Source organism: Leguminivora glycinivorella, chromosome 5 (assembly GCF_023078275.1).
Source record: "Leguminivora glycinivorella isolate SPB_JAAS2020 chromosome 5, LegGlyc_1.1, whole genome shotgun sequence".
NCBI classification, from domain to species: domain Eukaryota; kingdom Metazoa; phylum Arthropoda; class Insecta; order Lepidoptera; family Tortricidae; genus Leguminivora; species Leguminivora glycinivorella.
The window spans coordinates 13283492-13310217 of NC_062975.1; the positions used below are offsets into that span (position 1 = coordinate 13283492).

Consider the following 26726-nt stretch of genomic DNA (forward strand, 5'->3'; position numbering starts at 1 on the left):
AACCAGGATCTCCTTAATAATCAAACATGTAAAATTCAAAATAACAATATTTCATTCATTCAATATTTAATTTTTTGTACAATTTGTAAATCACTAGCTTTTGCCCGCGGCTTCGCTTGCGTTAAATTCGAAAATTGAGGAATTATCCATATAAACGTCTACCCCCCATTTTAGGGAAGTCGGGGGTTATAAAGAGACAAAAAGTAGCATATGTCCCTTCAACTATCTCTACATTAAAAAAAACACTTCAATTCGTCGCTTCGTTTTGACGTGAAAGACGGACAAACAAACAGACACACACACTTTCCCATTTATAATATTAATATGCATTAATGTATTCTGATTTGTTATGGTATTTTATGTAAAAGGCAATAAACTATTCTTATTCTTATTTGGTTACAGTTACGAAGCTGTTGTACAAGAAACCATTTTGTGCTCCTAGTGAATTTGGATTACATTCCTTGGCAATTTATCGACTGTTATTATACATTTGCCAGGTAAGTTATGTTGCTTTCCTACGAATGTTGTAAATTTTAAAATAAATTTAAAAGTGGGAAATGTCTGCATTGGGTGAGACTTGAACTCACGGTCACTGGATCGATACTCCAGCGCTCTGCCAACTGAGCCATCAGAACTTCAACCAAGACAGCGAAATTTTCCACCACTAAAGTCAATGGGACTCGTAGCGACATCTAAGAGTGTTAAACTTTTCCAATTTTAAATTTATTCTAAGCCTAGTGGCATCGATTGCAGATGTTTCTGCTAATCAGTAGTTAGAAATTCTCTTTAAATTCTCATCTTGAAAATGATCAAGGATGATTTATAAAGGATTAACAATTTTCATACTAACAATCGTAACTCCATTTGTTAGCGCCACCTATTAAATACCTATTTTTATGAAAATGTGTACCTACCTATTGAAATGATATTATGATATTAAAATAAAGAAACATATTGTGTCATTTGTTCTTAAAATAAATTAAAAACACGCAAAAATATTGGTGAAAATATGATTTTTGCCACTTTCAAGCTGTTAAACAGCGCCATCTAGTTTTATCCCTAAAAGTCCATGCAGTTCAGGGTTACACTTTTTTGTATGAGATTGTCGTCCTTGGTATTGTACGCTATTTTATAAAATATCATTATTTGTTTGTGTATATCTACGTAGGTAGGTAGAGGTAGTCCAAATATTGGGTTGGTAAGAAAGTAATGAGCGAATCATAACCAATATTGTAATTTTTATTTAATTTATTATTTTAATTATTTATCAAAAATATAACGGCCTTCGTTATCTACTACTTGTCTCCATCGTTCTGGTAAAGAATGAATAGCATCGGCGAAGAAGTTCTTAGGTTTAGATTCAAAAAACTCAGCTATGTACTGTCGTAGATGGGCTTGATCATCGAACTTTTTTTCATTCAAGGCATTGCTTAGCGATCTGAACAATGCGTAATCCGTAGGTGCCAAGTCTGGAGAGTACGATGGATGAGGTATCACTTTCCAACCTAGCTCCAATAGCTTTAGCCGAGTCACTTTTGCAATGTGTGGGCGAGCATTGTCGAGTAAGAAAAAACTTTAGCATGCTGTGGACGATTCTGACAGATTTTTTGGTTTAAATTTTCAAGCTGATTACAGTATACTGATGCGGTAACAGTCATTCCACTTGGTAGGAGTTCCCAGTGAATAATACCATGAATATCCCACCAAACGGACAGCATAACTTTTTTCGGGTGAGGCTCTGTTTTTGGTGCCTCTATTCCTTTTTCGTTTGGAGCTAGCCACTGACGTTTGCGTGTGATTTATATATAAGACCCATTTTTCATCTCCAGTGATAAGATGGTCCAACCAGTTGAATGTGCGGCGAAAAGACAGAAGTTGTATGCAGATATCGGCACGGCGGTTTAGTTGATTTCTATCAAGTTCGTGCGGTATCCAAACACTGTATTTGTAGTTTTTTCTCAACTCGTGTAAATGTGTTTCTATGGTGACATGAGAGCAGCCTAACTCGGTAGCAAGAGTACGACTCGTTAGCCTCGGATCTCCTTCAATTAAGGTTTTTAATTTGGCTACATCAATCTTCACCGGTCGACCAGACTTAGGTTGATCTGATAATGAAAAGTCGCCACTACGAAACCGCTGGAACCATCGTTTCGCCGTGGCCTCAGACACAACTTCAGGAGCAACACGCTGACATATATTACGCACTGCTTCGGCGGCTGAATGGCCAGACTGAAATTCATATAGTAAGCAATGCCTTACATGCACTTTTAATTCGTCCATTTTCTTCCTTATATTAGCTCGGCGACAGCTAGTGAATGACTGACGAGAAACTGTGCGACTCGCCCTTTATATACTTTCGACCATAGAAGATTCTAGAACTCTCTCAAAAATTTTATGTGGAATTCAATCGATCGCTCATTACTTTCTTACCAACCCAATAGAACATTAGCAGTAATACTAGAACTGTTCGACAGTACAGTCGTGTTCATAAATATGTGTACATTTTTTCACCTTTTTGCAATGAGTTAAGGTGACGAAATATACATAATTATATTTATGAACTCGACTTTATTTCTTTATTTATAAATTCCTTAAAATTAACACTGTACATAAGAACTTTACGTGCTGTTGAAAACGTGTTCCTGTGTAAATTGGAATTTACTTAGGACGTCTCGATATAGTATACACCGTGTTTTTTGTTTTCCGTTAAATTCGACACGTCGTTAGATTCGTTATCAGGAACCATCCTGTATATCACACTTTTAGTTAAATTCACCAAAAAAAAATTTAATCGTTTTCATACATAATAAATGAATTAATTAGGGTCTATATTCAAGTTAGTGTCAAGTGATTGGGGGCACATGACAAAACGAATAACATTAGGAAGTGGTAAGGCTGTCACACACGTGGTCAGTAATTATTTCTATTTTTTTAATAACTCAATAACCGTAAGAGTTAAGACGCTAGTTTCTAAGAATTAATTGCATTTGATCTAAAGAACCTTCCCTTAAAGTTAACGGAATTCAATAAAAACAGGGAATTCAATATACCAACCGGCATAACATCTTTCGCCTTGAACTTAAGTAAAAGAATATATTTCTTAGCTTGCCGTTTTTCGGTGCGTGGCCTAAATTTAAATGTTTCGTAATGAGCCCTAAATCCTAATGGCGCCTTTTTAGGGGTTCACTAGTCAACTAAGGAACCCTTATAGTTTCGCCATGTCTGTCCATCGGTCCGTCCATCTCAGAGACCGTTAGCAAGCTAAAAAATTTGGTACCAATATGTATATCAATCACGCCGACAAAGTGGTGAAATAAAAAGTGTAAAAAAATGTGTTATTAGGATAACCCCCACTCGCCCTACACGTACGAGTAAAGTGGGGAGTGTTTTGTTTTTCATTTCAACCCTAACGTGTGATATATTGCTAGATAGGTATTTAAAAATTAAAACTACGGAACTCTACACTGAGCGTGGCCCGACACGCTCTTGGCCGGTTTTTTAACATTAAATCTTAAAGGAGGCTTCACACACCGCAACTATAAGTAACTAATAACACATACGAATGAGATTATAGTTGCTTTTTACTTGCTTTTTGCTAGTTCTTCGGTCCGTCAAACCGCGCGGCACATTGGGTGGTATTTGGCATGTGATTGATTAGTATTTGTAGCAAACACCAATCATGTGAAGCCGTCATAATAAACAATGGCAAAGCAGAAAACTAATAAACCATTTATTTTCCAGTACATCATCCCTTTATGTGTAATAACGTTCGCGTACGCACACATGTCCCTAAAACTGTGGGGTGCGCGAGCGCCAGGGAACGCACTGGAAACACGGGACGCGAATCACATGAAGAACAAGAAAAAGGTGAGTCGCTTGTTATACTGCTTGTTTATATGTATAGGCACAGATAATTAATAAATTACTAACGTAACAGATCCTTCACATACCCGCAAAACGACAAATACCTACGCTTTATTTAACTAATACTAATAAGTTACTACGTAAAACTCAAAATAATAGTAGGTAGGTGCCACACGACTTCACAGGCGGGCGCGTGGCGCCCCTCGGCTACTTGTTCATTCGAATGAACGGCTAGCGTGTAGGTACTTAACGCGCGACCGCGAGCGAGTGACATATAGGGGTGAATATATAGGTCATCTGACTATGGGGTGAAAGTCAGCATTGTGAAAAGGAATTGGATGTACAGTCAACCAATTTAAATCCTAGGCCACTGAGGAACCATTTCACAATAAACATCAACATTACTTATTAGGCAATTAAAGCACGGTGTCAATGTGACAATTGGTTGACCGTATTTTTAGGCTCTCTAACCTTGAAATTTTCTACGTAATGAGAGAGGTTTTTCTGCGAAGTTGGTCCCATAGTACCTAAAAGTTCCTCATTACTATGTACGAGTATACTTTAACACGTAATGAATATCGTACGAGATTAGGTTATGGCAAGTTATTATAATAAATGTTAAAACGGGGCAGGAACAGTGCAAAAAGTTGTCTATAATCTTGGGTAAACCAGTTATATACAATAGGAATACAATATATCCACTGTTGTTTCGAAACACGTGGAAAACGAGTTATAGGGACGAGTTTTGGATCAAACCTATCTTTCTTTTATGAAAATCGTGACGCGCTTCACGAGCAGTGCCCTGCTTGATACACCGGTGGCCTATTTTTAGAAGGTGCGTCTTTATTTATTGCGGTCTAATACTACTAAGAAAGCCTAAAAACCATTTATCATAATTAACCCTACGCTTCAAGTAAATATACCCTTTTTCAGTAAAGGGTACACGGGAGTAAATTATGGGTTACTGATTGAAATTTACTTTTTGCTGAAATAGGAAAAACTGGATCATTTATTGAAATTCATTGCGAGTTCTATCAAGGCTCTGTCATTACAAGCCTTCGCGTCTTTTGTTGTGGGTACTCAGACAACGATATATATAATATATAAATACTTATATACATAGAAAACCCATGACTTAGTGAGCCTAGAAGAAGCGAGGTTTGTTAGAACAAAAAAATATCTACAAATTTCATGAATGCTTAATTCCATCGGGCTAAATAAAAATAACCTTGTTTTAAGTACCTAAGTGAGTAAATACTTAAATAATACCAAAATATTTCAGAAAAGTGCGACAAATCTAAAATGTTTTTTCACACCACATATTCGGAAAAAAACTTTTCTTCTCTGTCAGGGGCAAGCAAAGTGACACTTTTCGGTTTAAGGACTTTATGTTGCCAGTATAAAATATTAACGCAACGAAAAGATTTTGCACGCACGTACATACCTAACCAGTAAATAATACATCAACTCACACCTGCATTCCTAAAAAAAGTAGGCATAGCAAATGAAACTACTTAAGTTTCAGTGCCACTGTTGAAAATAAAGGGACTAAATTGTGTCACTGCAGTGACAGGTTGCTAGGCAATCGCCTAATCAACCATTGTATGTATCAAATGGTACTCATATCTTATGGTCCTATCAGTCATATTTTAAGATAACACCCACGGGAGCAAAGGGGGTGGTGAAATTCTTAACAAGTCAGCACACGGGGACTCTCTGCTTCAAAACGATTTATATACATAGTATATTGATCACTTTAATTCATACAAGTCGTTAATGGACTACCTTTCTGCGCGGAATAATTGAATCACATTGAATCAAAGCTTGTTAATGGCCAGGCCGGTAGGTATGGACGTTTGGAGCACTGTTACTAAAAAGACGTACCTATTCAGTTTTCAGCTGCATCACAGATGCATAAGTTTCAAAACATTATAAACTGAAATAGATACCACACAAAATAATAAATAAAAAGCGATCAAGCCCACTGGTGGCGAAGCCGGGAATCGAACCCGGGTCTCCAGCTAACGCGGCTGACGTGATAAACCGCTACACCACCTCGACCGCCGAGGTACCCGTCGAAATTTCTCTAGAGTATGTTATCTCTGAAGGCTAGGCGCCTTTGACCAACTCTAAGGGCGAGCAATTTGGGCTTGTACCTCCTATATGAATCCATTTGCAGGATTACGATATAGCGAGAGAGATGGTGCTGCCATCTATCGATGTACGGAACAAATCAAATTATTTTATTAAATATTTTTTGATTTGTTTTTTTTAAGTAGATAGATAGATAGAAGCTTTATTTGAATGCTGCAATAACACACAATTACAAGTAGTAATACTACTCTATATAAATTATAAACTGAAAAAGATACTATACACAAAACATTAACTTAGTTAACTTCGATAAACTGGCCTTCTAGCCAAATATACAATCGTTGGCGCAACGAGCCGAACAATAGGTACGCAAAGACTGGCTCTGTCACGTCAATATGGAAAAGAGATAGAGAGAGAACATTTCTAAAGGATACAGAGCGTCAATGATTACACGGTTAATAAAGGGGCCCGTAGTAGTTTGATGATGATAATTGATTCTACGAGCGAGTTTCATATAAAAAGAAAAAAACCTTGGATAACCATTCGGTGTGCACTGTGCAAATGAGAACTTCGACGACATTCAGTAATACATAATTATTTATTTTTCCAACCTTAGGTGATATGGGATGATTGCCCAGGGCGTATTTTGGGCTTATAATAATGTACAGCATTTAATTATCTGCGATGAAATTTTATAAACATTTTACAACTATTAAAACCCTGTTACGTTATGTTCTAAGTATGGTCAACAAAGGTTTACGAAAACGTTTAGAAAAAAATTTCAAGAGACGCATTCATCCCTGTTGACCTTATATTTGAAAATTTTAATATTTCGCTCTATTTCGTTTAATTTTTCATCAAATTTAATATGTTGATTAAAGATTTAATTAGTTATCTAATGACTACTTCCTTCGTTCCTTATTACTCTTGCCTTATTAGAATCTTAACAAAGTCAAGACGCCAACTTTCCTCGTTTAAGAGGATAGGGGATGATCGGACCTCCATGTAAACGAACTACTTTAATATTAACATTATTATAGAGGTAAATAATTTTATTTAATTTGATGTGGTTTTAACCGTAGCCATGCCCTATCATTTTATATGTGGATAATTAAACCATTCAATAATATAATATACACTTGCACGCACTTGTAATTTATTACAATAAACAAAAAATCTCCAACTCAAACTAAGGAGAATAGTGTTGATCAAATCATGTAAACATAATTGCGCGCGCGCACACACACACACACACACACACACACACACGCACACGCACACGCACACGCACACGCACACACGCACGCACGCACGCACGCACACACACACACACACACACACACACACACACACACACACACACACACCACACACACACACACACTGACACACACTACATATATTATTTTCATACCTTAAACAGATAATTTTTGTATCCTATAACTAATTGTGCATAGACACCTATTGTCTTGTATATTGCGTCTTGTCTAAGATTATTTTTTACGTACCTAATCCGGGAGAGGTGGTGCTTCCTGCCGTCATACAGTTTTTACTAGTACGGAGGAATTGTTTCCTACCCTATTTTTATGTACAACATACCCACTGTAAAGTTATAATTATTTACTAAGGAATAAAAAAAAAAAAAAAAAAATTATACAAAAAACGTCAACGTATGGAGAGGAAAATGAGGATTTGTATGGAAACCGGTTTCGGAGTGGTCGTCCCTTTCGTGTTAATATTGAGTTGTTGACATAATTTTGTCGGTGTACAATCAAGACATTTGAAATGGTACAACAGTCAACCAATTGGAACCCTAGGCCATACCCTACAACCATGTCAAAATAATAAGCAGTAAGAGATTTCTTACAATCTGATTAACGTCACTATGACAGTTCTACAGTGGCCTAGGGTTCCAATTGCTTGACTATACAGAGTACCTAGATCTCCCTATTGCTGTTTTGTAGTGGCCCGACCGTGGGCCCGACAGAGCCAGACTGCGGTTCGATCACGTCAACTATTTTCACTTCGGCTAGGCTTGCAGGCTAGCGACGGAAGATTTGGCGATCGCGTGTGTTTATTTCCTTTATCTCAGTACCTAATAACTCAACCCTGGAATTAAGTATTCTTATTTAATGAAATCCCTTGTATATAATCAATACCCAGTAATTTTATATGGAAATTTGGAACTCGTAATTGATATTAAAATGCAAGATAGGCATTAATAGATCGGTATTACAATGTTTACGGAAATAAAACCTGTTATTTCAATCAGATAGGCATTAAATCGTGATTTTGTTATGGAGCCGTCAAATTTTAAGCTTTAATAATAATGTGATGAATTGGTTTAACGCTCGAGTGTGTTCTTGCAAGTGTAGTTTTCATTCTGTCTCAAAAACACTACGAGTGTGCAAACGTCGTCGCACAGTGGTATCGTCACGCGCGGGACGTAGGTACAGGTTTAGTGCGAAAAGAGTTGCCTTCGTATTATTACGGAAACGTACGAACGTGTCATGCTATTTCAGTGAGTCTCAGTACAAGATGTACTGACATTGACTGAACTAGTATATATGACAAATACGAACGTTTCCGAAGGAAACCCTTTTCGCACTACATATGTACTAACCTTATTAGTGATAAGCATTATTTAGTACAGTATTTTAACTTAATTAGTTCACTATACAAGTATACAATATATTAATTGCACATCCGCGGAAAATGCACAAAACAGGTAGTTAAATAAAATTTCGGAAAAATATAAGCAATGAGCCTCATTTTAGGTACCAACCTGAGCAAACTTTACTACGAGTAATAGAATTTCTGATGATTGATTTTCATCCCCTGCCTGCCTGCGTGGTGACGGGTTAAGAATTTCACCACCCCCTTTCTTCCCGTGGGTGTTGTATTGGGATATGGGTTAAATTGTGGTGTAGGCATGGCAACCTTTCACTGCAATGCCACAGTTTTGTTTTCTTTTAACCCCTTATTTGCCAAGAGTGGCCCTGAAGCTTTAGTGGTTTCATGTGCTCTGCCTACCCCTTTATGGGATACAGGCATGATTTTATGTATATATTGTATGTATGTATGATTTTCATCATCATAATCATTGGCCACATCATCTTTCGAGATTATAGTTGCAGCGACTAAGTAAGGATCGATGATAGGTTCTCGGAATTTGCAAACTCTCTAAAAGATGCCACGATTTAAATAATAATTGGGGCGACTTTGTTTACTACGTAATATAATATAGGTACCGGTCATCAGGAAGTTAAAACAAATAAAGAGCTGGCGTAAACCACGCATATTGCAAATAAATCATTATTTAAAGCTAATAAATCATGTTTTACATTTCTCGTTCAGGTTATAAAAATGCTGGTGTTGGTCGTGGCGCTGTTTGCGCTCTGCTGGCTTCCTCTGCAGAGCTATTTATTGCTTCAATCTTTCTTCCCTTCAATAAACGAGTAAGTTTATGAAATACGCAATTGAATATTTATTTACATAGGGCAAACAAACATGATGAAGTTTTACTTTTGATTAGGGCTTCGTACAGTCTGCAAAAATGTTCTTTAGTTAACTTGACACAATATGGAGTATTAATTTAAAATTCATAGTTATCTCAAAAATGTATTTAGTTGAAATAGTTTCTCTTTTTACAATCAATTACCATTTTTTGGCTAGTACCGCACCAAAAACCTCGGGGCAAATTATTTTACTTATTAGTGTCAAGAATATGGATGCACAAAAGTGTAAAATTAAGGCTCTTACTTTAAGAGCCATGGAATACATTTTTGAGGAACTTTTGTACACCCATATTATTGTTTCATACTTGACTATACCTACCTAATCACTGCCGTAATACGCACCTTATTAACCGACTTCAAAAAAAGGAGGAGGTTCTCAATTCGACTGAATGTTTTTTTTTAAATTAGAATACTCGTAGTTGCATATTTTGCGTTGTCTTTTATGTTTTAATTTTAAACGACTTTTTTGTTTCAGATACAGATACATAAACGTGATATTCTTCTGTTTCGACTGGCTGGCCATGAGTAACTCGTGTTATAACCCCTTTATCTACGCTATTTACAATGTAAGTATGGACTACCTTTTGGCGTTAGTAATAAAGTTACAGCAAAACCTTTGTGAGACAATTTTGAAGCAGATATCTTTAACCAATTAAGCTGAAATTTTGCACACATATATATGTAACTAGTTTTTGCCCGCGGCTTCGCTCGCGTTAGAAAGAGACAAAAAATAGCCTATGTCACTCTCCATCGCTTCAACTATCTCCACTTAAAAAATTACGTCAATTCATCGCTCCATTTTGCCGTGAAAGACGGACAAACAAACAGACACACACACTTTCCCATTTATAATATTAGTATGGATTCACGTGACAATGCAATATTATGGAATCATGGATCTGATCTGATGAAGGAGCAGAAAGGTGGCCATAGGAACTGTAATGAAATGATGTATCCCTCGAATAAGAGGTTTTTAGAAACGCAGTAGATGAGCGTTGAAAAAAAGTACAGTCGGCTATAAAAGCTTGTGCTAAAAATGTTTTTTTTTTTTGCGAAAAAACTTACATATTAGATTGCATAAAATACCTAATCACTCATTTGCTAACGATTTATCTACACTGATCAACATGTCATTGACCACGTGACAGGAACAGGTTTACATCACCAATCGCGTCCCAGATGAAAACTAAAGTGGTTAAGGGTCAATATGCTCGCGGATACCAGTGGCCCGTTTTTCGAAAGGTACAAGCCTTGTATTACAAGTGTGTTTCCATGACAACCCATACGATTTAACAGTTCGCGCACTTGTAATACAAGGCTTGTACCTTTCGAGAAATGAGCCCCTGGGGCCCGCCCGATTACTTATTAAACAAGTTATAATTTACAAGTGGTTGTCAATGTCTAATATGACAAGTTGGAAAGAGACTTCCGTTTGTAACTTGTAACTTTAAGTTTTGAGAAATGGGCCCCAGATGTAGCTTCTTTGGCAGATTGAGGAATGCCAAAAGCCAAATAAAGACGTATTAAATAATTTAGTCAACGTCTCCCGTCCAACACTTTTGAGGTGATAGTTTAGATGCTTTTATAACGAAACAAAATGTTAACCGTTTAAGTGGAGATAGTTGAAGGAATGGAGAGTGACATAGGATACCTTTTGTCTCTTTCTAAAGCGAGCGAAGCCGCGGGCAAAAAGCTAGTATTATATATGGGAAAGTTTAAGTGTCTGTTTGTTTGTCCGTCTTTCACGGTAAAACGGAGCGACGAATTGGCGTAATTTTTTAAAGTGGATATAGGTAGTTGAAGAGATGTAGAGTGACATGGGCTACTTCTAACGCGAGCGAAGCCACGGGCAAAAGCTAATAAATAAATATATCGTCACTACTTTAAAAATCTCGTATCTCATGCTTCTCCTCAAAGTTAAAACGCAGTAAGTCTATATGCATTCCATACATACTTACTACAATTTTATTTTCATTGACAGACGAAGATACAAGTTTTTTTAAAAGTAGTGACGATATGTCACGTGAATGATTCCTTTTAGTATAATTGTACATAACTTTTTTTTCGTGTTCGTAGCTGTGTGCGTAAAATTAATCAATGTCGTTGCGCAGCGCAGGTTACATTTTCTTATTAATCGCACGGTATCTTAAGGTTCATTTGACAATTAATTTCGCTAGCATCGGTATTTATCGCAAGTAATTTATGCTCGCTTCTGGCACGTGGGGTGTCGTAAACGAGCAATAACTAAACCTGGAATTTCGATATTAAAACGTGTCGCGTCGACACCGAAGTTGGTTGTATATTTTCTAACACCAGGCAAAGAAGTGTGCAATCACTTACGCTACGTATAGTTTCGCAGTTTTCTCTGTCTATTGCTCCTCTATATTGGTGTGACAGAGAGAGAGAGCTGCGACACACTAACGAAGCGTAAGCCATTGTTACTTTGGCTAGCTACCTGGAGCCTAAAAAAATCATGATCGTTGAGTAAATATCCTAGTTGAGTAAAGGTCCTAGAAAAATGTTTTATTTGTATTGCTCATGATTTGGCTGGTCTGTGATGTAAAGGTGCCCCTGTTCATTAGTCACGAATGTATGGAAACCATTTTTTTATATTTTTTGTTTTGGTAATTTAGAAGTAATTTAAGAAAATAAGCAAAAAATGACCATTCCCCCCCTTATCTCCGAAACTACTTAGCGTAAAATTTTCAAAAAAATACACGAGATAGCCCTCTCCCTGTAGATTACAGGAAAACCTATTAGAAATCCACAGTCAAGCGTAAGTCGGACTTAAGAGAAAAAACTCAGATTACGAATTTCACTCACTGCCGCTGCAAGTAGTTACTAAACGTCTTAAAATTGTGTAAGCGCGTTGGACAGGTATAAAGAAATTCATTTCTGTCTTTTTCTTTTTAGAACTTGTTCAATTTTTTTTTCATTTGTACAAAATGACTTAAGTTCCTACTAAAAAGGAGGCGCTTAAGACCATTTATAAATTGGCTGAGCAAAATTTTATTCAAATCGGTCCAAAAAAAGGTCTCTGTTGACGAAAACATAGAATTTGTGCCACCGAAAGCCCAAATCTGAAGTCCATTTTGCTCTATCTTTTATCGTTTCCGAGATATATACGTAAAGTCTTGAAAGTGCGAAACGTTAACTTTGCCATCATAGTCGTTCAGGCGCTCATGAGTTCTTTGTATGGAAAAGTCGAAAACCGACTCGCACTTGACCAATGTTCATAGAACGTTGTGGCTTTTTTTTATTAGCAAAAATGACTTAAGCGCCTTCAGAAGTGCAGGTGCTTAAGACCGTTTGTAAGTTAAAGTTAGCTGTGATGGCTCGACGAAGAAAGAAGATTTCAATATCCTACTTATACATATTTCATTAATTTAACTATACAGTTTTTAGTACTCAAGCCAAGCGTTACGTTAGCTATTGCTATTGAAAGGAAAACTTGTGTAGGTATAAAGCTTGAAACAAATTATGGGACGCGTCTGACGGACGCGGCTGACGACCGCGACTGATAAGCCGATGGCTTGCGTGGGCGACGGTCGCGCGATGGTCGCGCGACGGCGATGCGGCGCATACGAAATCAAACCTTATCGATATGAAAGTAGACGATGCGATGAGAAGTGACGGCGACGGTCGCGCGCGACCACGCAAGACACGGCGTAAGTGTGCACAGTCTTAAAACATTCAGCGCCTCAGATTGCGGTACACAGACCAACCCCAAAGGAGGTTCTCTGTGTTTCTAAAGTACATAATGGTTTCAATGGAATTTTAACTCTCATGTAAACAAATAAAATATAATTTCTTTTGTTTCTAAAATTTTTCGAGTAACTGAAATTGAATTCAATCTCAAGTACAATAAGAATCAAAATTCCCTAGCAAAAATTTTGTACGGTGGGCGCCACGAGGCTATAGGGAAGTTTAAATCGATGTTATCGCATAGATCTACTGAGGGGGGCGGTGCCTACAGCAGTTGTAGTTGTATGCATACCTAGCTCACGCACACAGACGCGTCCACTGGCGCCGCGCCGGTGTCCGCGTGCGCTCTCTGCAATGTCTCTGCAAATTCTATGCACAGCGCAGAATATGCAGAAACCACATGGTGGTCTGTGGCAGAAACTCAATAGACATTTTTACGTGAAGTAACATGGTAAATTAAAAATTATCATTAGATACTTATTTGCGGAGGTGTAAACAATTTCCTTCGTTTTGCCATATATCAATAATTACCTATCTATTGGTACTACAAGGTCCAAGGCAAAATACAACAATAGATAATGTATTCTAAATAATATTTATTTAGTAATTTCCCGCTAGAAACTTGCGTTATACTACTTGTACTATTATATATTCTGTGGTTATACATACGTATACTTTTTCAGCTACCATAACCAAATTTGGATTAGATTAAAAAACCGGCCAAGAGCGTGTCGGGCCACGCTCAATGTAGGGTTCCGTAGTTTTCCGTATTTTTCTCAAAAACTACTGAACCTATCAAGTTCAAAACAATTTTCCTAGAAAGTATTTATAAAGTTCTACATTTGTGATTTTTTTCATATTTTTTAAACTTATGGTTCAAAAGTTAGAGGGGGGGGACGCACTTTTTTTTCCTTTAGGAGCGATTATTTCCGAAAATATTAATATTATCAAAAAACGATCTTAGTAAACCCTCATTCATTTTTTAATACCTATCCAACAATATATCACACGTTGGGGTTGGAATGAAAAAAAATATCAGCCCCCACTTTACATGTAAGGGGGAGGGTACCCTAATAAAACATTTTTTTCCATTTTTTATTTTTGCACTTTGTTGGCGTGATTGATATACATATTGGTACCAAATTTCAGCTTTCTAGTGCTAACGGTTACTGAGATTATCCGCGGACGGACGGACGGACGGACGGACGGACGGACGGACGGACGGACAGACAGACATGGCGAAACTATAAGGGTTCCTAGTTGACTACGGAACCCTAAAAACCTTTAAGTAAAACTTAGAACCTTTCAGATTGTTTTACTCACCCTTTTTTAGGGTTCCGTAGCCAACTAGGAACCCTTATAGTTTCGCCATGTCTGTCTGTCCGTCCGTCCGTCCGTCCGTCCGTCCGTCCGTCCGTCCGGCCGCGGATAATCTCAGTAACCGTTAGCACTAGAAAGCTGAAATTTGGTACCAATATGTATATCAATCACGCCAACAAAGTGCAAAAATAAAAAATGGAAAAAAATGTTTTATTAGGGTACCCCCCCCTACATGTAAAGTGGGGGCTGATATTTTTTTTCATTCCAACCCCAACGTGTGATATATTGTTGGATAGGTATTAAAAAATGAATAAGGGTTTGCTAAGATTGTTTTTTGATAATATGAATATTTTCGGAAATAATCGCTCCTAAAGGAAAAAAAAGTGCGTCCCCCCCCTCTAACTTTTGAACCATATGTTTAAAAAATATGAAAAAAAATCACAAAAGCAGAACTTTATAAATACTTTCTAGGAAAATTGTTTTGAACTTGATAGGTTCAGTAGTTTTTGAGAAAAATACGGAAAACTACGGAACCCTACACTGAGCGTGGCCCGACACGCTCTTGGCCGGTTTTGATGTTTACCATACTTACTTACCCCGTTATTCATAAACGTACACTAAAGTTATCAAGCCGATAAATTTCGTTTGTCCCTTTCCGACGTATTGGTGTGATAGAAAGGGACAAACGAACTTTATCGGCTGGATACTTTAGTGTACGTTTATGAATAAGGGTGTTAAAATTTATAGCTACGAAATTTTACATAAAAAACCTACTTTAAAATAAAATAAAAAATGTTGAATTTGGTTAACATTATAAAAGACCTCATGCAAGCTGTGCTAATTAGTTCGCGAATTCGTCGAGAGGTGACGCTAAACACAATTATGCTCATTAGAGAACCTATACTTCTAGCCTAGCCCAGTCTTTAGAATTATGTGAGTAACGTAAAAGTTTTGTAGGTACGGAACCCTCGGTGGGCGAGTCCGACTCGCACTTGGCCGGTTTTTTAAACATATGGTTCAAAAGTTAGAGGGGGGGGACGCACTTTTTTTTCCTTTAGGAGCGATTATATCCGAAAATATTAATATTATCAAAAAACGATCTCAGTAAACCCTTATTCATTTTTCAATACCTATCCAACAATATATCACACGTTGGGGTTGGAATGAAAAAAAATATCAGCCCCCACTTTACTTGTATGGGGGGTACCCTAATAAAACATTTTTTTCCATTTTTTATTTTTGCACTTTATTGGCGTGATTGATATACATATTGGTACCAAATTTCAGCTTTCTAGTGCTAACGGTTACTGAGATTATCCGCGGACGGACGGACGGACGGACGGACAGACAGACATGGCGAAACTATAAGGGTTCCTAGTTGACTACGGAACCCTAAAAAATGAAATCAAACACAAATAAAATTGTCTGACAGGGAAGATATTGCTAATACCTAAGTACCTACATATTAATCTTTATTCAAAAAATTTACAGGGAAAACTGTCGAGTAGGTTTGCATAGAAAAATGACCGCACCTGTTTTTATTTCGCAACCTGTAAAATCCAGATTATATAAAACTAGCTTTTGCCCACGGCTTTGCTCGTGTTAGAAAGAGACAAATGGTAACCTATGTCACTCTCCATCCCTTCAACTTACTCCATTCAAAAATTACGTCAATTCGTAGCTCCGTTTTGCCGTGAAAGACGGACAGACACACAGACACACACAGACTTTCCCATTTATAATATTAGTATGGATTTAGTATGGATGTTATCTGATTAATTTTATTACTGAACAAGTAAGATATCATAATTGTTTTATAAAACTTGCAGAAATGTAAGATAAGATAATTGATCCATTTTTTTTGTTACAGGAAAAGTTCAAAAAGGAGTTTAAGCAGCGATTTACGTTTGGAAAAAAGCCAATGCGATTTGACAGTTACGAGGTAAGTAGGTACTTAATACATATTTAAATCCATATTCAAATATATGGCAAGCCATAGATGAAAGGATAAAGCCTGCCTGACCCGGAATATAGGACTACGTGCCATGTTGCGGAATTTTTAGAGAGCTATTTTTTCCATATTAGAATAATATATTGGGTTGGTAAGAAAGTAATGAGCGAATCATAACCAATATTGTAACTTTTATTTAATTTATTATTTTAATCATTTATCAAAAATATAACGGCCTTCGTTATCTACTACTTGTCTCCATCGTTCTGGTAAAGAATGAATAGCATCGGCGAAGAAGTTCTTAGGTTTAGATTCAAAAAACTCAGCTATGTACTGTCGTAGATGGGCTTGATCATCGAACTTTTTTTCATTCAAGGCATTGCTTAGCGATCTGAACAATGCGTAATCCGTAGGTGCCAAGTCTGGAGAGTAGGGTGGATGAGGTATCACTTTCCAACCTAGCTCCAATAGCTTTAGCCGAGTCACTTTTGCAATGTGTGGGCGAGCATTGTCGTGTAAGAAAAAAACTTTAGCATGCTGTGGACGATTCTGACAGATTTTTTGGTTTAAATTTTCAAGCTGATTACAGTATACTGATGCGGTAACAGTCATTCCACTTGGTAGGAGTTCCCAGTGAATAATACCATGAATATCCCACCAAACGGACAGCATAACTTTTTTCGGGTGAGGCTCTGTTTTTGGTGCCTCTATTCCTTTTTCGTTTGGAGCTAGCCACTGACGTTTGAGTGTGTGATTTATATATAAGACCCATTTTTCATCTCCAGTGATAAGATGGTCCAGCCAGTTGAATGTGCGGCGAAAAGACAGAAGTTGTATGCAGATATCGGCACGGCGGTTTAGTTGATCTCTATCAAGTTCGTGCGGTATCCAAACACTGTATTTGTAGTTTTTTCCCAACTCGTGTAAATGTGTTTCTATGGTGACATGAGAGCAGCCTAACTTGGTAGCAAGAGTACGACTCGTTAGCCTCGGATCTCCTTCAATTAAGGTTTTTAATTTGACTACATCAATCTTCACCGGTCGACCAGACTTAGGTTGATCTGATAATGAAAAGTCGCCACTACGAAACCGCTGGAACCATCGTTTCGCCGTGGCCTCAGACACAACTTCAGGAGCAACACGCTGACATATATTACGCACTGCTTCGGCGGCTGAATGGCCAGACTGAAATTCATATAGTAAGCAATGCCTTACATGCACTTTTAATTCGTCCATTTTCTTCCTTATATTAGCTCGGCGACAGCTAGTGAATGACTGACGAGAAACTGTGCGACTCGCCCTTTATATACTTTCGACCATAGAAGATTCTAGAACTCTCTCAAAAATTTTATGTGGAATTCAATCGATCGCTCATTACTTTCTTACCAACCCAATATTTAATCACCACATACAGTAAACGGCCATAAGGAATGCACATAGGTCTTTGGAAAGAGACAATTAACGTCACATAAGCAAGAAAGAGACAACGCTCTATGAAGACGCAAAACCGATATGCATTCTGGCCGTTTTCTGTACATAAGTTGATTAACAGCACCCTCTTGACAATGCTGACAGTACTATTCAAGGCATTATTTTCAATACTAAGTACGAAATTTATCACGCAGTAGGTAATTTAACGGCTCTTAAGTCATTAATATCTGGGCGACCGAGCTTCGCTCGGTTCTATTTTAATATATCACGTCTTTAGATAAAAAAAAACTCTTATAAATACAAAAACAAAAAAAAGACAAAAAACAAAAACTTAATTTCTGGCCGGGATTCGAAACCCTGACACCTACAATCTATCTGCGTACATTAGACCGACCTCGTACGACTGTGCTAAGCGGAATCGATGCACGCGCGGCGAAATTAACGACCATATTTTACGTTTACTAACGCGAAAGAAAAACTCATGAAAACTCAAAAATTCGCGTTTTCCGGGATCTAAGGCTACGCTAGATCGATTTTTCACCCCCGAAATCCCCCACATAACAAATTTCAGCGAAATCGTTAGAGCGGTTTCCGAGATTATCGGTATAAATAAATAAATATACAAGAATTGCTCGTTTAAAAGTATAAGATTAAGGTAAACATTTTAGTTTTGTACGTCTGGGAATTTAGTAATAAGTATCTCGCTAAGAAAGCAAAACGTTTCAGTGAGGTATTTTTTCTTTATGAAAACGCTTTTAAGGAATGTTGTGTAATTTAACTAATTCCGATTTTGTAAAGATTTTCGTACTTTCACTAGCATCGTATTTTTACTTAAAGCGGTATATCTATAATGAAATAAAATGTGAACAATGAGCGAAATGAAGAATTCTAGGGTGTGTGCGACAGATGCTATCCCATCCCACGCAAGCAGCCATCATCAATCTCTGGCTCAAAAGGCGCACTTTTACTTACGCCCTACATAGCATTTGTCTGCCCTATTGATATTCCGAGAAAAAATACTCCGATTTTCGGTACGCCGCGCCGTCAACGATTCGTCGACGCCTTTTTTGGTCGAAAAACAATTAGCAGAATCTCATTACGTTTAATAATCTTTTTCAAAATTAAGTAAGCAGGCCCCGTAGTCGACGGCGACGCGAAACGCCACCGAAACGCCGCAGAAATGTAGTCTGGCTCTGTCGCGCCGTCGCGCCAATAATCAAAAATCAAGAGCGATAAAGATTTACGAAAGAGGTATTAACGTGAGCGTTTCGTGAGCGTTTGTGCATTCGGTTACGTACAGCATTGATACGCATAATATATTTACTATTCGTAAAATAATCCTTTGATAAAACCAGTCGGAATCAAATCGGAAAAGCATCGACCGAAACACAATTAAATTATATCGAATGATAATTTGATATTGATTTTGATCTTCAGAACATCTCTCATATGACTGAGTTGATATTCTAGTATCTACAAAAATAATACTCAGACAAATGACAACTGTCCAATAAAAGTTCTGAGAATTTACACATAACTGAAAAGACTTATATTATGCAAATCAAGAGTCTACGTAACGTTATCGTTAGTCCACCAAAAGTGTCATCAACAATTCGATCACACTGCGAAACGACATTCGGCGAATCGTTAGTTGCCTGCGAATCATTAATCGGCTAGTCGGACTATCAGTAAGGTAATCTATAAAATACAAGGAAATTATAGTATAGTTAGTTGTATGATAGTATTAGAAAAGTTTTCCTTAGCCACAAAAAATATTGACAACCCATTATTTTCTCCTAGGATGGACAGTCCTATCGCACGCGCGTCTTATCATTCCGTTCGACGAATGAACGCAGCGTGTACTCGACGAGAAAATCAGTCAGCCTAGCGCCCATCGGCGGCTCGCGCACCCCCCGCTCCTCCTGTCACTGCATCCGAAACCAGGACTCGCAGAGGGAAAGCGGACTCAGATCAACGAAGGATGTTGCTCACAATTTGAATCAAACGTTAAATGGCAGTCGACAACTAGAAACGAAAATACCCAGAAGCGAACTACCCGTAGGTGACGAGAGAATAGGAGAGCTGTACATCTTCCCCAACAGCAACATTGTCGAGTTCACAGACATATCCTATGATGATAAAGTGTAAATGAACTTTCCATACAATAAATGTGATTTTTGTCATAAACTACGCATTAGTACATATAGTCGATAAGAAATGTGATTTGTTACACTAATTGTAATTGACACCAAGTGTCACAACGTTTAAAACTACGATAATTCTAATCAATACGTTTAATTCTGTACAGCAAAATGGTACTTAATCTGTTAGTATAATATACAAATATTTATTATTATTTATTGTTTGCAAAAGACTGTATAATTCCACATTATATTGTAAACAGTGTAGTTTGTAAGAATTTAGGTTAATGCATGTTTTCTGATAAAGTGAAACTAGACTGTACGGAACACAAGAATAGAATGCTGTGAATTATTCCGCTATAAATCTAACGTAACGATGTGGATAACCACTAATTCATTTGCGTTGCAATAGAGTATTTCGTCTGAACTGACGGATCGCTACAATAGTCTACTTTAATTGTTCAATATATGTACGAGTTAAACGCCTCTAACTCCTCTAAGTCTTTCTTTTTCAAGCTAGGTTTTAATTATAAGTAACATAAATTCGATCTAGATTACCGTCAGTTTTGACAATTTTGATCGAACCAATAAATCCCATAGATGTAGAAAAAAGTATAGACGAAAGGTTTAAGCATATCCTATGCCATTCTGTACACTTCAAGCATACCATATTCTTACTCAACGATACAGATAATCGTATCTTAGCTACTCTACTTGATCATCATACTGTGGTACCACTTTTTCTCTAAAACACCTCAATAGTATTTCTATGGTATGTTAGCAAACATGGCTATCACTATCAGTCATATATTTTTATAATAGAAAAGTGGTGATGATAACGTCACACACATTCGTCTACGTCATCTACTACACTACTACTAGGTTCTGACAGTCCATGATAAACACTAATTAAAATTTAAATACGTCGTTAGTAAAGAAAGAAACATTTATTACGAGACTCTAGATGCTTAAAGCGCAATAAAGTACCGAAAATGTTAATTAAAATTTATCAAGTTAACCTCGTATTAGCATTTCTATAGATAAGAAAAGCCTTGCATCAAAGGCGACTGAAAATCTTGGCGAGTAAAATCTGGCAACTCGCCATACCACTTCTAGTAAGTAGCCTGTTATTCTATCTTAGATATCGCTATCAAGTTTCGTTATTGCCCTATGGACAATAGAACTGTTTTCTTAGAAAGATTCGACGCAATTGCAAAAGTTTCGTGAAAGGAAAAGTGAGTTGGATTATGTAAAAATAGCAGTAAAACAATAAACACCCCTATTGTCGGATTTTTTTTATTGTTGTCTGTTCAGCGATTGACCCTAGTCACACCTGGTGGAAAGTGAAGACAGAGTCTAAAATGGAGCTCGCCGATTCAGTAATAACCACTCTTGCTTTAAAGAGACCGAGGTCGTATTTTTCGGGGATACAGATGGTGGGAGCGCATTCCATTCCTTCACTCACTTACTGCTCACTCACTCAGAGCTCACTGGCTGTTTATGCTCACTCAGAGCTCACTGGCTATTTATGCTCACTCACTCAGAGCTCACTGGCTATTTATGTGGATGTTTTTAAGAAGTATAATTTCTTACACATGAAAATAAACATTCACAACCGTTTGAGGAAAAAAAGAACGCAAGTGCACACCTTGTGATTTTATAGACAGCGATAAAACTATTTACTACTGAGAATCGAGCAGTCGTTAACTGGGGGAAATAGTATTAATATTTTTACCCATAAATTTAAAATTATGACAAGCAGAAACGTCTGCAATCACAGAACTTAATTTAGATAGAAGAAACAAATTCATATATTTGTATAGGGCCGAGCGTGTCAAATTTTGTACTGAAGTTGATTCTTGCCCGTAATTTTAAATATGTCTCAGGCTCTTGATTGTTCATAATTTTTGTGTTGTTGCAATTGAATATCACGTAACGAGGCATTTTTTATGTTTTGGTTGACTTCAACTTACAAAAATTGACGCCCGAAAGCTGCAAGCTGCGAGTAAAGACGGACAACTCAGTGGATTTCACTGAGTTCATTTGACACGCTAAGTAGATACGTTTGCTTGATCTATGGTATATATGACATCTGTGTCTGCAATCGATGCCACTAGGCTTAGACTACTCGTAAATTGAAAACTGGAAAATGACTGCCTTGGGTGAGACTTTTTACTTGGAAGACAGAAAAGTTGTTATGGTCAATAAACGTTTCTTTTGAAAATGATCTAACCAGAGGCAGGCATTTTTCTGGCACTTTTAAACTGTCATAAGAACTTCTCACCTCTGATATTCACAAGTACCATCAAACACATAATAGATACATTAAGGACACAATAAATTAAACAAGATTTAAAATGGAGTTTTCATATTTGATCAGTACAATTAAGTGCATGTTTTATCAATTCCGTGTTTACGTCTATTTGAGTGCCAAAAAGTGTTTCGACATTATTAGTTTCTCTATCCTATACCTAATACATTTATGTATAGGCTCTTTGAGCTTGTTAATTTTTTTTGTCCATGAATGTACGAGTACCTCCATAGTCTCCTTATCAAAAATGAGATAAGATAAGACAGGATATTTAGAACCGCAAAAATAATTCTATATGTTATAGCTATCTACTACAGGATTTTAAAGTTATGTAACTTATGTATTACGAACACTACCTTCAGAAAACTTTCGATTGTATAAAATAATAGTTTTAGTGCAAAAACTTGTTCTTCATGTAAATTCAAGGAACCTACAAGATGTAGAAGATGTGTTATGTATATTGTATATATACTATATATAGTCAAGAAAATATACTTCACGTGAAAATAAACATTCACAACTCTGTTCGCAGTTTTATTGATATTTGTTATTTTAGTAACAGTTGGAGGAAAAGAAACGCAAGTGCACATTGTGATTTTATAGACAGACATAAAACTATTTACGAAGAATCAAACAGTCGTTAACTGGGGATATTGAATTTCAATGAAATAAACTGACTCTTGAGGTATTTTTACACTGAGTTTTGTTTTTATGAAGACATTAATTTTCCTGGTTTTCAATCGCCTGCAACGATTTCGTTCCTTTAATGAGTGTGCATCCAGACATAATGAGTATAGGGATTCCACGAATGTTTGTGATAAGTTGATAACATTTCTCGCTATGCATATGCTATATACATGGGAAATGAAAGGGCCATCACGAGTGTTCAAGGAATATCTATAGGTATGTGCGAATAATATCCATATAAGTAAACCGTCTACAAATTAGGGCTACTACGCACAAGATCAGGACTTCATTGTAAACTATTTTGGCTCAGTGGTCCAAAGTGAAGCCTCCAATGATGTGATACTAATGCAGATCCGCCGCCACACTGTCCTGCCAGCGATACCTTGGTAGAACCACTGGGCGGCCACCAGTCGGTCGGTCGGTGTTTGGTTTCATTACTTACTTACTTAATAAGTATGAATAGTATTACAACGTGACTAAATTTACAACTATCAAACAGTGGCATTAATCCAACTACGCGGAAAAACTCGCTGACAGACCATTATTAATATCATATAAAAATATCACCGTTAAAAGACCTACAGTCAGTATTGAAGAAAAAATATTTTGTCTGTTTTTTTATAAGGATAATGTCAGTCTTCGTCAACCATATCAGAAGTCAGATAACTTCATAACTGTCTTAACACTTTCGCTACCAAGAACCCGACTGTCGGGCACACCGCTCGTAGAAGCGTAGCCGATTACATGGGTTTCCCCGTATGTAGCGAAAATGTCGTAGCGCCGCGTAGAGCCCGGTTTCGAAAGTGTTAAAGATAAGCCATCATTAAATTGTGCGCCTCTTGTTGGGCGAAATAATGTCAAAATAAATTATCTCGAATCAAATAAAACTGTAAAAGGGATTACCTATATCTCGTAAAATGAACATGTAATATGTATACTGGACGTTTCGAACCCTTTACAGCGGTCATTTTGTAGTCAACAGGTGACTAAGGAAAAGTTACCTACAATGTGCTAATCTACCTAATCTACAAGTAATAATAAATATAGTTTTTAAGCCTGGTTCGCGCACCGGTATAATTTATATTTATTACGTTTAGTCACGGTAAAAATAGTATCCACACTTCTGAGTCAAGAGGGTTTCCAAAATATTGAGTCTCGTCACATTTCCGTAGCAACCTAAACCAAAAGTACCCCGTAGCCAACGCGCCCATTGTTTGTAGTCCGTAGATGTACGTAGCGAACAAAATGCGACTGTCTTAGTCCCATCAACATATAGCTATAGAGAGATTACTGAGATATACCTACTACAGGTCGTAAACAATATTTTCATATGGCGCTAAAAGACGTGGACTGTGAGTATACTTTGCACTCTCCAGAATAATTAAAACTGGCCTGATTTTAAAGGATAAATCGAACTTTAACCAGCGTAAATCAGAATAAAATATACTCGTTTATGCCAATCAACGTTATTTGTTGCCTAAGTTAAGCAAAATTTTATTTTATTACTTCCTTTAGAAATGCAGGTCATAAAAAATACATTATTTTATTTTATATTTATCCAAATAAAAATAGACAAATGAATTGGCACATTATTTATTGAATCATCCTACAAATAAATGTTTGCCACCAAACACAATACAAAGTACATACATACAGACGTAATAACATTTGCGTGTGCGAAAAAACAATGGAAAACATGTTTAGGGGCTGACTTAAACGGTACGAGAATTCGCATACGAATCTCATTACAATGCGTTATTTGATCGGACAGCTTCATAAAATGTAAAGTCAATAGGCCGCAGAGTATCTAAAATCGCATACGAGTTCATTCTCCGTCTAACTGAGGCTAAAATTTGTCGCTTAACTTCAAAGTCGGGTAAATCTATTCTGCTATAAGGTTGATTCTTTTTCAAATAATATATACATCTTTATACAAAATAAACCTGAAAGCATAATGAATTTACCTGAGTTTAAAGTTAAGCGACACAAATCTAGTAATAATCTGTCTTGAAGATCAAAACAGAGAACATTAATTTCAGATCACTTGGCTTTAAAAAAAAGTATCCGCATAATTTTACAAAATTTTGAATGCAATATATATTTGACACATTTCTACTCGGACGAAGTTATAAAACTTTTACTTTTCAATATGGCATTAGCAATTAAAACTTCGAGAAGTTATTTCGATTCTGAGGGCCTCGTCTCATGCGTGCGCGTGCAGCATCCCTGGTGCGCAGGGTACGCGTCAGCCCCAACAGCATCCTACAAATGATAGCGGGCAGGGTTGACTGTCCCTATTTAGCGCACTGCGAGGGATTGCATTCCCCAATGAGTGTTGTGTTGTTTTAAATTTAATATTGTATGCACTAACCCCTTAGTTTGTAAGTCCTACTAATAACATATGTGTCCATGGTTGCACGAAATAAAAATATTCATTCATTCATTCATTCATTCATTCATAAAGTGATTTCATAGGATTTAATTTCCGATTTTACATTGAATATGGAAGCTTACAAAGTTGAAACTTTAGGGCTTTGCTGGGCCACACGGACCATCAGTTTCCGAAATTTTCACTACGACAAACATCAGATAATTTTCATCAAAGTGTGTCAAATTCTATACCTACCTATGTGCACGAGTGTAATCAAAGCATTCCAATAATACATTCGGTATGTGTTATGCACATGTGTGTAACTTTTTGTCACAAGGGATTTAGTATTTACCGATAATATTTGTTATGAGGGTAAATATTATGAGAAATTCCCTAGTAGTAAAAAAGTAACTATCGCGGTAACCGAAGATAATATTAGAAATAGGGAACTTGACTGTAGTTAAAATAAAAAAAATTATACCATGCACGAAGTAAAGCATCAGATAATTATAAGAAAACATGGACAGAAGTTATTTTTAAATCCAATTTATATTTAATAAGTCAGGTAGAAATATAAAAAAGTAACTGAGTTGACCGTGACGTCACTCAATTCGATTTCATATAAATTCCATATTAGCAAGTCGTTAAAATTCGTTTTGACAGTTCTTAAAAAGAAGCTGATTTGACTAGGAGGCAAGTAGCCTATTACCTTGTTTCCTTTGAAATTTTCTTGTTTTCTATATTATATCTTCAGCAAATATCATATCTCTGCTACTCAGCTCTGCTATTCGTCCATGATGCAAGTCCTGAGCATAATGTTTATGACCCGGTAGGGGTCCGCGTTGGCGGCAGGTCGCCGGTCTTCCAGGTACCCTTTCTTGTCCTCCGCTACCTGCCGAGGAATCCTGACGCTGCAGCTTCGGTTGGCGACACCTTCAACAAACAATCAACATCTGCATCACGCTGCATCTTTCCAGCAAAGAAAAATCGTAAAGTTAACAAAGGTGAGCCAATAAATGACATGATACATCTCATCTAGAATAATCTAGATAAATACTATTTTTTGCATACCTTGAATACAAAAGTAACAATAGAAATACGAATCATCATCCCCTTTTCGTTATCCCGGCACTCGCCACGGCCCATGGGAGCCTGGGGTCCGCTACTCCGCTGTGACAACTAACCCCAAGATTTGGTGTAGGCGCTAGTATTACGAAAGCGACTGCCATCTGACCTTCCAATCCAAAGGGTAACTAGGCCTTATTGCAATTAGTCCTCCTCACGATGTTTTCCTTCACCAATATAACAATAGAAAAACTAATAATAATTACAA

The 26726-nt window shown here is 37.0% G+C and overlaps 2 protein-coding genes across 4 annotated transcripts in view; one reads left to right on the plus strand and one right to left on the minus strand.

Moving 5' to 3' along the window:
* LOC125226072 (RYamide receptor-like) overlaps positions 1-21853 on the plus strand; it is a 121531-nt gene extending 99678 nt beyond the window's left edge. For all 3 annotated transcript variants that reach the window (XM_048129912.1, XM_048129911.1, XM_048129913.1), the window contains 6 exons: positions 403-497; positions 3742-3867; positions 9316-9416; positions 9952-10042; positions 16372-16443; positions 19684-21853. In XM_048129912.1, coding sequence (XP_047985869.1) covers positions 403-497; positions 3742-3867; positions 9316-9416; positions 9952-10042; positions 16372-16443; positions 19684-20031 — 833 coding nt within the window. In that variant the 3' untranslated portion in view covers positions 20032-21853. The remainder of the gene's footprint in view (positions 1-402; positions 498-3741; positions 3868-9315; positions 9417-9951; positions 10043-16371; positions 16444-19683) is intronic.
* Positions 21854-25984: 4131 nt separating this feature from the next.
* Positions 25985-26726, minus strand: part of LOC125226381 (glutamine synthetase 2 cytoplasmic-like) — a 31306-nt gene continuing 30564 nt past the window's right edge. The window contains exon 8 of the mRNA XM_048130353.1: positions 25985-26326. Coding sequence (XP_047986310.1) covers positions 26178-26326 — 149 coding nt within the window. The 3' untranslated portion in view covers positions 25985-26177. The remainder of the gene's footprint in view (positions 26327-26726) is intronic.